A 14,280-nucleotide genomic window follows, 5' to 3' on the forward strand; every position below is an offset into this window, starting at 1 on the left:
ACCTGATTTATTCAGGAAGGTTCCTTTTTGCTTTTGATTGTGCTTTTTGCATCTTTTGATATGATTGGATCATTTGTTTGGGAGGAAGTGTAGAATAGAGGGAGGATGTCTTTCTGAAATTGGATTTGTTTGTTCTGAGATTTTACTCTGTATGCACCACGATAATATTTGAAAATCATTTCACTGAGAAATAGATTGAAAGAATTGAAGATGAGTGAGTCAAATCAAACATGATATATAGATCCAAAAGAGGCACTTAATTCATTTGGACATAAAGGGAACATGTTTATCTGTTATGTCTGTAAGCAAAGATTTCAAGTAAACAATGTGAGTGGTAAAGTGCCAGCACAGACACACACGCACACACACACAGACACAGACGCACACACAGATACACACACAGACACACACAGACACACACACAGACACACACACACAGACTCACACATACTCACACAGACACACACACTCATACTCACACACACAGTTTACTCTGTTTTTACGTCACTTGAATTAAAACTGTGAAATTTTAATGTAACAAAGTTTCTGGTCCCCAATCACATCATAATGTAAATTTAGCAGGTCCCCCTCCCCTTCAGGATCGGAACATACATTTCGGGTCTTGTGCTGGACTGTGGCATTAAGGGGGTATGACCATCATTCACATCGATCAGCATATCCGAGTCAAAAGGTATGGTGTTGGAAAAACACAGCCACTCAGGCAGAATCCAAGAAGCAGAAGAATCGATGTTTTGGCCATCAGCCCTTCATCAGGAATGAGGCTTGTGGGTTTGGGGGCTGAGAGAGAAATGGGAAGTGGATGGAGCTGGGGACGGGGGAAGGTAACTGAGAAGCGATAGGTAGATGAAGGTGAGGGGATGATGGTGATAGATCAAAGGGGAGGGTGGAGTGGATAGATGTGAAGGAAGATGGACAGGTAGGACAGTTCAAGAGGGTGGTGCTGAGTTGGAGGGTTGGATCTGGGATGAAGAGTTTATGCTCGAAACATTGACTCTCCTGCTCCTCGGATGCTGCCTGACCTGCTGCGCTTTTCCAGCACCAAACCTTTTGACTCTGATCTCCAACACCTGCAGTCCTCACTTTCTCCCAGTCGGCACATCAGTCGCATCACATCGAGTCAGAGAGTCATACAGCACTAAAATCGACTCTTCTATTCAACTCAGTCATGTGACCAGGCTTCCCAAACTAAACTAAATGAATCCCATTTGCCTGCACTTGGCCCAAATCCCTCTAAACCTTTCCTGTTCATGTGCCTGTCCAAATGTCTTTTCAATGTTGTGACTGTACCTGCATCTAGCACTTCACACGAGGTACTGGACCCTTGACTTAAGGAAGGATCTAGAGAAAGTTAAATTCTTCAAAGAGCTTGTTTATAAAAAGGAGTCAGTAGTACTGCAGTAAGAAGTCATATTTAAAAGGTGTTTGTTCAGTTAGCACAAGGTATATTTATGATAAAGGTCAGGACATGTCGAGTCAGGGGCATATCGCTGAATGGATAGCACATTAGATAAAAATTAGGAAATAGAGTGAAGGTTTATAAAGTAGTTATTCAGATTGGAGTTAGGTAGTAATACTTCTCCAGAGGAGATCACTGCTGCTTGTAATTAAATCAGTGATTTGAATTAAGAAATAACTAACTGAATATCAAAATCTACAGATGATACCAAACTGGGGGTTTAGGAAAAATAAACAGTATATTACAAGAAGGAATTAGAAAACTTGCCAAGAGGTAACAAAGTGACAGATGAGTTAACTGAGGTGATGCACTTCAGTCACAAAAATAATAACATCACCTAAACCTTTGAAAATAAGGAACAGAATGTGTAGAAAGCAAAGGAGTCGAACAATACAGGGGAACAAAGCCAATCACAGATCACAAAGCAGCTGAAATGTTAACAAAGCAATGATTTATTGTTAAGGTTAGAGAATTGAAAAGTAGTAAATTCTGTTCAACTTGAATAGAACTCTGGTCAGATGGTACTTGGGGGGTACTGTGCACTGTCTGGTTTCCATAAAGAGGACAGAAACCACTGAAGAAAATGCAAAGAAAGATTTACAAGGATAGTAACAGAGCTGAAATGTTACAGCTAACAAGAAGAACTGACAAGTTCAGAATTTCTTTTTCTTTAGAAAGAAAACATTTACTGGTGACATTTATTGGTGTTCCTCCAAGTTCTGAAAGAGTTTGACAGGGTCAGCATGGAGAGGAGACTTTCCTTGTGGGAGAATTGAAGATGAGGATTCAGAATTATGAGTCATTAATAAACACAAGATTGGAAAGTGAGGAGCAACATCTTCACTTGAAGCATACTTAGAATATGGATCTTATTAACACGGGAAATGGTTATTGTTAGTGGCTTAGAAAGTGCTTTCAAAAGGAAACTACATTGTAGATAGGAAAGAGATATTGAGGGACTGAGATGGAGTAGATGGAAGGAATGAGGGGTGTGGTTTATAAAGAACTGCATAGATCATTTGAGCCAGATGGCCTATCTTTGTGTTAGATAATTAACGCATTGTCACAATGCTGTACATGATGACATTCTCTATGTGCATCCATTCTTTGTACTGAGTAAGACAGCAATCTATGAGTGATAGCATTTATGGACCATGCAGTTTGAAGTGTTGCTAGGAAATGACATACAATTCTGCTCAATAGGGGAGGGACTATTGCAAGGTTTTTGTCAGTGAGTCAAGTCAGTTCAGGAGTCACCGCAAGAAGACCAAGGTTACAGGCAATTGAGTAAATCAATGAAGGTGTGAGCTAGAAACAGAGAGGACAGTACACGTTAGACTTTTTTTTTAGCTGTATTACTATCAAGGCAAGTTAACGGCATGTTTTATATGTAGAAGACTGTCAACATTCATGAGCAGATGCCCTCTGTTGGAGTCCAGGCTCAGGGCTGGCCTGTGAGCTGTGAAATTCTCAAAAAAACCTTGTGTAGAATTAACAGTTCAGCATGTCTGAGAGTGAAGATGAAAAACCCACTAAAACTGATTGCAGGATGCAACTGAGCTCAGAAAACTGAGCTTGGGTGATCTGATAGAGGTTTACGACATCATAAAGGATATAAATTGAGTAAAAGTCACAACCACCTGATGAAGGGGCAGTGCTCTGAAAGCTAGTGCTTCCAATTAAACCTGTTGGGCTATAACCTGGTGTTGTGGGATTTTTAACTTTGTACACCCTGGTCCAACACCGACATCTCCAAATTGTTCTTATCTATCACCTTTTAATCTTTCCAATCATCTTTTGTGTATTTCAGTAGCCACAGCTGTGCACAGTATTCCACATGTCCTTGTATCAATTATGTGGAAAGTGACCAATTAGTTCACCATTTAACCGTTAACAGGTAGCAATGGCTGATTTATTTATTCCATTCCTCTTAGTTTTGTTCTGGTGCCTCCAATTTATCGTTAATCATGACCTCCAAATCTCAATCATTCCCCCTGTATATTTTAGACATTTACATCCCTTCTGAGAGGTTGTTTTTCATGCCCATCTAAAGGACTCTGATTTTTATTTACATTGAATTTGCCACCTAAATACCCATGTAACCAATTTCCAGGGATATCCAAATCCTCTTGTAGCTCTTATCCACTTTGAGGTTTGGAGACTACTACCTTCAGCAACTCGATCACCTGTAAAGTTAGCCGATAAGATTGTGACTCCTTGCCCCACATTATTCTGAAGCTCACTGAACAAACAGACCTCAGCGGGAATCCAGACATAACATGTTCCCAGGTTGTTCATGACCTCTATATAATTACATCTATCAGCCATTCAATCACATAGTAGTTATAGATCATTCCCAGGAGGAACTGGATCAAAGACCTGAGTGAAACCCAAATTCAACATACTCATTGACTTGACAAGCTCTTTTGTCATACTTTCAAAGAAAATAACTAACTTCAATTGACACAAACTCTCCATCATGAATCCGCACTTGCTGTTCTTCAGAATTTTACTTCAACCCTCTGCTCCATACTCTCACTCTTCTATAATCTCACTCACTGTGGTCTTCTATAATCTCACTCACTGTGGTCTTCTATAATCTCACTCACTGTGGTCATCAAAGCCAATGGTCTGTAATCTAAAAAAAAGTGAATTGATTCTATTTCACTTGCATGGGAAGAGTCACTATGGGTGGAAGTCAGAAACAGGAAAGGAGCAGTCACTTTACTGTGAGTTTTCAACAGATCCCCCAATAGAAACAGACACACAGAGGAGCAGATTGGGAGGCAGATTTTGGAAAGTAATAGGGTCATTGTCCTGGGTGACTTTAACTTCCCTAATATTGATTGGAACCTACTTAGTTCAACATGTGGGGCATGGTGACACAGTGGTTAGCACTGCTGCCTCACAGCGCCAGAGACCTGGGTTCAATTCCCACCTCAGGCAAATCTCTGTGTGGAGTTTGCACATTCTCCCCGTGTCTGTGTGGGTTTGCTCCGGTTTCCTCCCACAATCCAAAAAATGTGCAGGTTAGGTAAATTAGCCGTGCTAAATTGCCCGTAGTGTTAGGTGTAGGGAATAAGTCTGGGTGGGTTGCACTTCAGCGGGTCAGTGTGGACTTGTTGGGCCAAAGGGCCTGTTTCCACACTGTAATGTAATCTAATCTAAATAGTTTGGATGGAGCAGTTTTGTCAGGCGAGTCCAGGTAAGGTTCCTGACACAATATGTAGATAGGCCGACTCGAGAGGAGGATATTGGATTTAGATCTTGGCAACGAACCATGCCAGGTGTCAGATCTCTCGGTGGGAGGCCATTTCGGTGATAGTGAACACAGCTCCCTGACCTTTACTATAGTCATGGAGATGGACAGGAGCAGACGGCATGGGAAAGTATTTAATTGGGGGAGGGGGAATCACAAGGCTATTAGGCAGGAACTGTGGAGCATAAATTGGGAACAGATGGTCTCAGGGAAATGCACAACAGAAATGTGGAGGTTGTTTAGGGAGCACTGGCTGTGAGTGCTGGATAGGTTTGTCCCACTGAGACAAGGAAGGGATGGTGGATTAAAGGAACCTTGGATAACAAGAGATGTGGAACATCTAGTCAAGAGGAAGAAGGAAGCTTACTTAAGATTGAGGAGGCAAGGATCAGGTAGGGATTTAAAGGGTTACAGGTAACCAGGAAGGAACTGAAGAATGGACTCAGGAGAGTGAGAAGGGTGCGTGAAAAAGCTTTAGTGGGTAGGATTAAGGAAAACCCTAAGGCATTCTACACTTATGCAAGGAACAAGAGGATGGCCAGAGTGAGGGTAAGGCTGATCAGGGATAGTGGAGGGAATTGGTGCCTAGAGTTGGAGGAAGTAGGGGTGGTCCTTAATGAATGCTTCAGTATTCACTAGTGAGAGGGACCTTAATATATCTGAGGACAGCATGAAACAGACTGATATACTGGAACAGGTTGATGTTAAGAAGGTGGATGTGTTGAAAATTTTGAAAAACGTAAGGATAGATAAACCCCCTGGGCCAGATGGGATATACCCAAGGCTATTTACAGGAAGCGAGGGAAGAGATTGCTGCGCCTTTGGTGATGCTCTTTGTGTCTTCACTGTCCACTGGAGTAGTGCCAGATGATTGGAGGGTGGCAAATGTTATTTCCTTGTTCAAGCAAGGGCATAGGGCTAACCCTGGGAATTACAGACCAGTCAGCCTTACATCAGTGGTGGGCAAATTGTTGGAGAGGAAAATCCAGTTTGATTAGAGATAGTCAGCATGGCTTTGTGAGGGGCAGGTCATGCCTCATAAACCTTATTGAATTCTTTGAGAATGTGACAAAACACATTGATGAAGGTAGAGCAATGGATGTGGTGTATATGGATTTTAGCAAGGCGTTTGATAAGTTCATTCAGAATGTAAGGAGGCATGGGATATAGGGAGATCTGGCTGTCTGGTTACAGAATTGGCTGGCCCATAGAAGACAAAGGGTAGTGGTTGAGAAAAGTATTCAGCCTGGAGCTCGGTGACCAGTGGTGTTCCACAAGGATCTGTTCTGGGACCTGTTCTTTGTGATTTTTATAAATGACTTGGATGAGGATATGGAAGGGTGGGTTAATAAGTTTGCCAATGACACGAAAGTTGGTGGAGTTGTGGGTAGTGCAGAGGGCTATTGTAAGTTGCAACTGGACATTGACAGGATGCAGAACTGGGCTGAGAAGTGGCAGATGGAGTTCAACCTGCAAAAGTGTGAAGTGATTCACTTTGGAAGGTCGAATTTGAATACAGATTATAGGGTTAAAGGCAGGATTCTTGGCGGTGTGGAGGAACAGAGGGATCTTGGGTCCATGTCCATAGATCCCTCTAAGTTGCCACCCAGGTTGACAAGGTTGTTAAAAAAGGATATGATGTGTTGGCTTTCATTAGCAGGGGGATTCAGTTTAAGAGCCACGAGGTCATGCTGCAGCTCTACAGAGCCCTGGTTAGACCACACTTGGAATATTGTGTTCAGTTCTGGTCGTCTCATTACAGGAAATCTGTGGAAACTTTAGAGAGGATGCATGGCAGAAATGTCTATCGCGAGGGGGCATAAGTTTAAGGTGATTGGAGGAAGGTTTAGGGGAGATGTCAGAGGTAAGTTCTTTACACAGAGAGTGGTGGGTATGTGGAGTACACCGCCAGTGGTGGTAGTAGAGACAAAGAAACTGCAGATGCTGGAATCTGAGGGAGACAGACAAGAGGTAGAGGTACACAGCAAGCCAGGCAGCATCAGAAGGTGTAATATCTAGTCAAGAGGAAGAAGGAAGCATACTTTCGGGTGTAACTCTTCGTCGATCCTTGGCATGGCTCAGTGGTTAGCACTGCTGCCTCACAGCACCAGGGTCCCAGATTCAATTCCCGCCTCTGTGTGAAGTTTGCACATTCTCCCCGTGTCTGTGTGGGTTTCCTCTGGGTGCTCTGGTTTCCTCCCACAGTCCAAATTTGCAGGTCAGCGTGAATTGGCCATGCTAAATTGCCCATAATGTTCAGGGATGTGTAGGTTAGGTGCAGTAGTCAGGGGTAAATGTAGAGTAATACGGTAGGGGAATGGGTATGGGTGGGTTACCTTTGGAGGGTCAGTGTGGTCTTGTTGGGCTGAAGGGCCTGTTACCAGACTGTAGGGAATCTATGATATGATCAAGGGCCTGTGTTGTGCTGTGCTGCTCTATATTCTACCTTTCTCCAGTCCACAGCCACTTCTCCATAACATATCAGAGAAAAGCTCACTGGTACGATCGTTGAGAAGTCTGTGGAAAGGCACCTCCTTTACCTGGGACAAACACAAGTGAGAAAAAGGCAAGAAAACAATATCTAGAGAAACACAGCCAATGTATCAACTTTACAGTCAATTCCAGTGAGGAAGGTCCCAGGCTAAGGAATGTCATCAGTACCGCTTTCCTACCGCACTGTGATCCAGTAATGCTAACATTAGTCGAGCGATTGTAACAAGGTTACCTAAGTGGACCTCATAGAATATGAATTCCCTGATTGAGGCTGTTATTTTGGTCCAATCAGGGAGCCCTGGCTGACAGATTTATAAAGTGAGTGCCAGAGAAGTTGACACACTGAGAGCTGACTCTGAACGAGGCAGTATGGAAGCCAAGGACTGTTTACCTGTAAATAAAGGCTGATTTGATGATGCAATACCAGTCTCTGTGTAGTTACTACAGTGAGAATCTGCCACTATATCTGTAATATAGTCACTGATTGTACTATTAACACTGAAGTAAAGATTTTATTATCATTGAGAAAAAAATACCAATACAGCCTATAAGCCAAACCCTTCTTAAACTATGTTCAAATGTGTGATGCATTCCTAACTCCACCAAGCTGTGTCCATGTCGAAGACCCTGGGGAGATAGGGCCAGGACAGAGTTGGGCCTCTATCCTCCATTACTATGGAGACAGATGGATGGTAAGGCAGCCTGAAAAACCAAAAACAATTTACTGGGACATCAATCCAATTAATGAACTGCACCTGGAGACATTTGTGGGATTGGCAATGATTACATTTACCTCTTGTTTGTTGTCAATCACAGTCTAGCCCTCACCTCCTTGCATCTCTCATGCTCTTCATACCTGCCATTCTGCCCTCATCTCTTATTCCCTTTCCATACTACCCCTATCTTCCTTGCCTCTTCCACATACCCCATTCTTTTCATGCCCCTTTCCCAAAGCTTCCAACTGCCTACCAAGCTCTCATCTCCCCATGGTCCCTCGCTTCTCCTGGTATCTCCATCACCCTCCTCATTCTCCCTTTTCATCCTCACCCCCCTTCCCTAACACCCATGCATATACCATACTTACTCTTCCAAATATCCACAATGTGCAGAATCAATGAACCATTGTTAATTGTGGCAAGTTTTTGAAATTTAAAGAAACTGGCAATAAGTAAAGAAGCTTTGACCATCTGCATGAAAAAGCTGCTCAGTTAATACCTTCAGAGAAGTGTCAATCAACCTTAACTATTTATAGTGTTAATGACAAAACGTTACCCACTTTGCATCTCTTAATCTTTGGTTGCAAAATCTAGAAGCTGAAGGATACTATTGAAAGGAACAATAACCTATTAAAAGGTAATAAAGATATCAATAAAATAAAGCTTGTGTTTTCCTGTATCAACATTGCCTAAGTACTTAATCTATCTTTGGAGCTCAGGCAAGCATTCGTAATGAGGTTATCTGGTAACTGTACCAACAGCAGCTGTTAGAACAGATGCCAGACATTTCTGTTTCCATGGTACCTCAGCCTAAATCTGATATTCAAGTTCCTGTGCAGCCTGATTTCACAGTACGAATTCCACGTTGCCAAGACTCCCCGATAGGTTTTGAAGAAGCTGGCTGAATAATTTAACAGCACAATTACATATAATATCTTTCTATATTCCCATGCTGTTAAGTCCAAAACCTGGGGACATAGTCTCTCATAATAAAAAGGGTTAGCCATTTCAGACTGAGATGAGAAATTTCTTCATTCAGAGAGTGATGAACCATTGGGAGTCTCTAACCCAGGGGGTTGCAGAAGATCAGTTATTGAGCATTCAAAACAGAAATTGTTCGATGTGGGTAGGTCTTCTATAACGTGACGGTTGCATTCTTGTGCAACCCCACATTTTGGAAAAATTGTACTTTAGAAACAGCATTTAAAATGTTAGTGATGTAATCACGTTACAGCCAACACACTTTTTAAAAGTTTGCTCTTTAGAATCATTGTCCCTAATTTGTCAATCACATTACAGGGAATTTGCGTTGACGAAACGTGGGTTATAGCAGAACAACCTGTACCTGGGACCATCACATCAAAGGATATGCAGAAAGATGGCAGCGATATAAATGATCAGCCATGGTCGAACTGAATGAGAGAGCAGGCTCAGTGGGCTGAATGAACTCCTCTTGTTCTTATGTTCCTCGAACACTTCCTTACGGAGTGTCAATTTGACCTCTAAGGTTTCCACAGTACAATCCAGTGTAAAAAGCTATTTTTTTCATTTTACAAAACTTGGGTATCCTGTCTACAACTTGAGGAAAGTGTTTTATCAGATAGCAGAATCCCATGAAAATATTATGTGCATTTCCAATGTTATTCCATTAAAAGTAGTAATTCCACCAGAGATACCCCTAGTGATGAACACCATGAGTGAGCTGACTAGGTAACTTAAAAAAAAATCATTTTTGACATCTTGTATGCAGTGATCAATAGGCTGAAAGATATAGAGTACAATGGTGAAAAATGATCATTTAAAGAGTCTTTATCATCCAGTCACAAAATATGGACTAAATTGAGTATATTGATGTAATTGGTGATAGGAAAGTGAAATGGATCTACCTTACTGCAATCATAAAGTCCAGTGCAGTGACACAGTGCATCACCACCCCACATGTTAGTTCATCACATTTCAGGCACACCCTAACCCTGTCAACATTTTCCAGGCTCATTTTCTGATCTCAGTCAATAGAGTAGCAAGACTCCCAACAGAGGTAAGGAATTGTTCCACAAAAACAGAGAAGGTGGAATCTGAATCGAAAGTGTCCATCAGCATTCCTGAAGAAGGGCTTATGCTTGAAACGTCGATTCTCCTGCTCCTGATGCTGCCTGACCTGCTGTGCTCTTCCAGCACCACACTCTCAATTCTCATCTCCAGCATCTGCCGTCCTCACTTTCTCCAGGGTGGAATTGGACTTAGTGTGACAGTGAAGTCTAAATTTCTCCCTGAGAGTTTAGATTAGATTTCCTACAGTATGGAAAAAGGCCCTTCGGCCCAACAAGTGCACACCAGCCCTCCAAAGAGTAACCCACCCAGACCCATTCCCCTACCCAAAATTTACCCCTGACTAACACACCTTACACTACAGGCAATTTAGCATGGCCAATTCACTTAGCCTGCATATCTTTGGATTGTGGGAGAAAACCCACACAGACACTGGGAGAATGTGCAAACTCCGCACAGTCACCTGAGGTGGGAATCAAACCTAGGTCCCCACTGAGCGCCGTATAGTTACAGGTGAGGTTCCATTGTACATTATACAGAACTGATTCAGGATCTAAGACTGCATGAAACACCCAGCCTCTCAAATTAATTTCAGCTCATATTCCTAACACAGATTCAGATCATGATTTCACAGTCACTTTGGAAATGTGTCCTGTTGAATACAATAAAATTGATTTATTTTAATAAATCCTGAATTCCAGGGCTCACTATAAGATCCTTATTCATTGATTGCAGTCTCATGCTTTCTCTTGTCAGTAGTGAGACAACACTGGCACAGAGGTCAGAGAAGCTGACTAACCTCTGGTACATTTCCAAGTGACCACATTTCATGTTTTAGCCTATGGCAAATGTTGAGTGGTTATTTAACTCCAGGGTTTCAGGCACATCCCACCCTCACTTACTGTCATGAACCCTCCAGCAGGAAAACGCTCAGCTGATCTTTCTGGTCAGTAGATCCTCAGGCCTAGTCAGTGGATCCTCAGGCCTGGTCAGTAGATCCTCAGGCCTGGTCAGTAGATGAGCCGAGCTCAGGTCAGGCTGCTCCTTGGATGCTGCCTGAACTGTTGAGCTTTTTCAGGACCACTAATCCAGAATCTGGTTTCCAGCATCTGCAATTGTTGTTTTTACCTAGATCCTCAGGCCTGGTCAGTGGATGCTCAGGTCTGGTCGGTAGATCCTCAGGCCTGGTCAGTGGATGCTCAGGCCTGGTCAGTAGATGAGCCAAGTTCAGGTCAGGCCTGTGACTGTACACTGGCCCTGTCTGCTTTCAATGCCACAAGGCATGGTTCATCTGCCCACTAACCTAATGGGTGATTTTAATTTGACATTATTATAAAATACAGTACAAGACAACAGGTACAGAAGGGCAGATTGTGAAAGCTGCAATGGAAATTTATTTATGCAATGGTAAAATAATTAGACTGCACAAACCTCTTCATCTGCTTGGGAGAACAATCCCCGTCATGGTGATCCAGCATTGAACTGTAATAGCTGTAGGGATATTCCGTGTCATCATTATACTCTGGACCAAGCAATATTCGTGCCCAGGTTCCCATGTCATAGGGAGGCAGAGTGCCCCCAAACTCAGATGGAAGGTATTCTGGGTGGATCAGCTGATGCAGATTGTTCAAATTGTTCCCATGAAGAAAGATCTAGAAACAAAAAGAATGATTATGTAAAACACAATCATATAGACAATAAATTCGAATCAATAGTGTTCGATGTTAGAAAGCCTAACGTGTCCATTCAATTACTATTTACTTCAATTAAGATCACATATTCAACCTGCATACAGAACAACCTTGGTTATCTGAACCTCAACTATCCAAATTTCGGATTATCCGAAGAAGATCTCAAGATCCCGCAAAAACGTTACATCAAAGAGGGTCAGTGTATTCGGGTTACCGGTACTGAAATAAATGTGAAAGCGCTGGCATAAACGAAGAAACACAAGCAGCTCAAGCATCAGCAGCTGGAGATTTTTTAGGGAAGGCTTAGTTACACAGCCCTCTGCAAAAGTAAGGGTTTTATTCCCGTCACTTCACTGGGCCGTTCATGAACAAAATGGCAGAGAAAGTAAATACATGTGCAGGGTGGTGTTTCTGTTTTTCTATCATGACACTGAGTTCCTAGAAACTGACAAATGCTCTTGTGATCATAGAAGCTGTTCAGGACCTTGTTTAATGCTGGAATTTCATATTCTTTTTAATATAATTGTTGATTAGATTACTTACAGTGTGGAAACAGGCCTTTTGACCCTAACAAGTCCACACTGACCAATCAAAGAGCAACCACTCAAACGCATTCCCCTACATTTACCCCTTTACCTAACACTACGGGCAATTTAGCATGGCCAATTCACCTGACCTGCACATCTTTGGACTGTGGGAGGAAACCAGAGCACCCGGAGGAAACCCACACAGACACGGGGAGAACGTGCAAACTCCACACAGTCAGTCGCCTGAGGCGGGAATTGAACCCAGGTCCCTGGTGCTGTGAGGCAGCAGTGCTTGCCACTGTGCCCCCGTGCCGCCCTGATATATTTATGCAACGATAAGGGTTTAGTCATTCTCAGTTTAACCTGTAATTTGTAAAATGCAAAGATTAGCTCGTTTAAATAGCAGACTCATCAAAATTGTAGATTTAAACAAACACTCTGGTTGAGCACAGCATTAGATCAGTATGGCTTCCTTTGTTTACGATCAGATCAGTTATCCAAACAATTACTTATTCGAACAATCACTTATCCGAACAAAATACTCTCCACCTGTCTTGTTTAGGTTGTTCTATAAATTGTTTTATTTGCAAACATTTATAAATATGTTGGGTGAAATAATACAATAGTGGTTTAGCAATGTAATCCACCATGCGCTGTTATATACGTTTCCACTTCGGGATAATTCTGTGAAGTCCTTCCCAAGAGGAATTCACCTCCTCAGTGTCTTTTCAGCCACTCAGTCAAAATTGATGTTCAGAATGGGAATGCTCAAAGCAGTATGGCTCAATGGCAGTAAAATGTTCAATTTAAGATACAGCAATTCTTAAGTGCACAATGTTTATCACAAAACTGAAAAATGATTATAAATCCAATTAACCCATCAGAAGTAACTGTACAGAGGCTGGTATCCCGTCGCCAAGTCACCCTTTATCTAATATACACAGTACATTGGCTGTGACCAGCCAGCTCCGAGTCAGTCCCAGAAGTCAGGCAACTTCCTGAATCCTTAGTTTATACCTGTCAGCCAGGGCTCCCTCATTGGCCCAGGTTAACAACCCCAATTAGGGATCTCATAGTCAATGAGATTCACCTGGTTCTAATCACTACACCATCCTTGTTCATTTCTCCAGGGAAACTCTCCAGTCTCTTCCTCCGTTCCGCTTGACAACATCTCCTTCAATTCTTGTATTTATCTACCTATCAATGAAATGTTTTACCCAAATGATCGATGCTTAGTCAGCTGAGAAGCATTTTACAGTTTTAAGCAGTGATTTAATTGGTTAAGGAAGTCGGGGCACTGTAAACTGGGTCACTGATTTACTATGAACCTATTTATAGCACGGGCAATGGCCAATTTCACTTCTACTGCAAAAAGAGTTGCAATGAACTTTCAGAAAGAACTAACAAAAAGTGGATTGCAATCGAAGTTTGATTCACAGATGTAGTTTACAAGCAACAATAAATGGATGCCATCTTTCTGAAAACTGCAATATGTTTCAGAATAAAAATAATAATCCGTCAGACTGTGGTTACTTTCCTTAATCATTTCGGAAAGGCTGAGGAGTTATTTCAATTATGATCATTTTCCTTTTAATTAGCACTGCTCGGTTTGTAAACAGGATGTTAGTTTGAATTTAAATAAGAGAGTAGCTCAGCCTGAACTAGAGCCCTGAGCCGAGGACTGGGCACCACATGTCAAGGAGGTCATAGAGATGTACAGCATGGAAACAGACCCTTCGGTCCAACCCGTCCATGCCGACCAGATATCCCAACACAATCTAGTCCCACCTGCCAGCACACAGCCCATATCCCTCCAAACCCTTCCTATTCATATACCCATCCAAATGCCTCTTAAATGTTGTAATTGTACCAGCCTCCACCACTTCCTCTGGCAGCTCATTCCATACACGTACCACCCTCCGCGTGAAAAAGTTGCCACTTAGGCCTCTTTTATATCTTTCCCCTCTCACCCTAAACCTATGCCCCCTAGTTCTGGACTTCCCCACGCCAGGAAAAAGACTTAGTCTATTTATCCTATCCATGCCCCTCATAATTTTGTAAACCTCTA

At 42.4% G+C, this 14,280-nt stretch overlaps 1 protein-coding gene across 1 annotated transcript in view; it reads right to left on the bottom strand.

Annotated features, from left to right (window-relative positions):
• Positions 1-14,280, bottom strand: part of LOC122549458 (clavesin-1-like) — a 68,892-nt gene that overhangs the window by 27,038 nt on the left and 27,574 nt on the right. The window contains exon 4 of the mRNA XM_043689311.1: positions 11,426-11,646. Within this exon, the coding sequence (XP_043545246.1) occupies positions 11,426-11,646 (221 nt within the window). The remainder of the gene's footprint in view (positions 1-11,425; positions 11,647-14,280) is intronic.

Source organism: Chiloscyllium plagiosum, chromosome 4 (assembly GCF_004010195.1).
Source record: "Chiloscyllium plagiosum isolate BGI_BamShark_2017 chromosome 4, ASM401019v2, whole genome shotgun sequence".
Taxonomy (NCBI): domain Eukaryota; kingdom Metazoa; phylum Chordata; class Chondrichthyes; order Orectolobiformes; family Hemiscylliidae; genus Chiloscyllium; species Chiloscyllium plagiosum.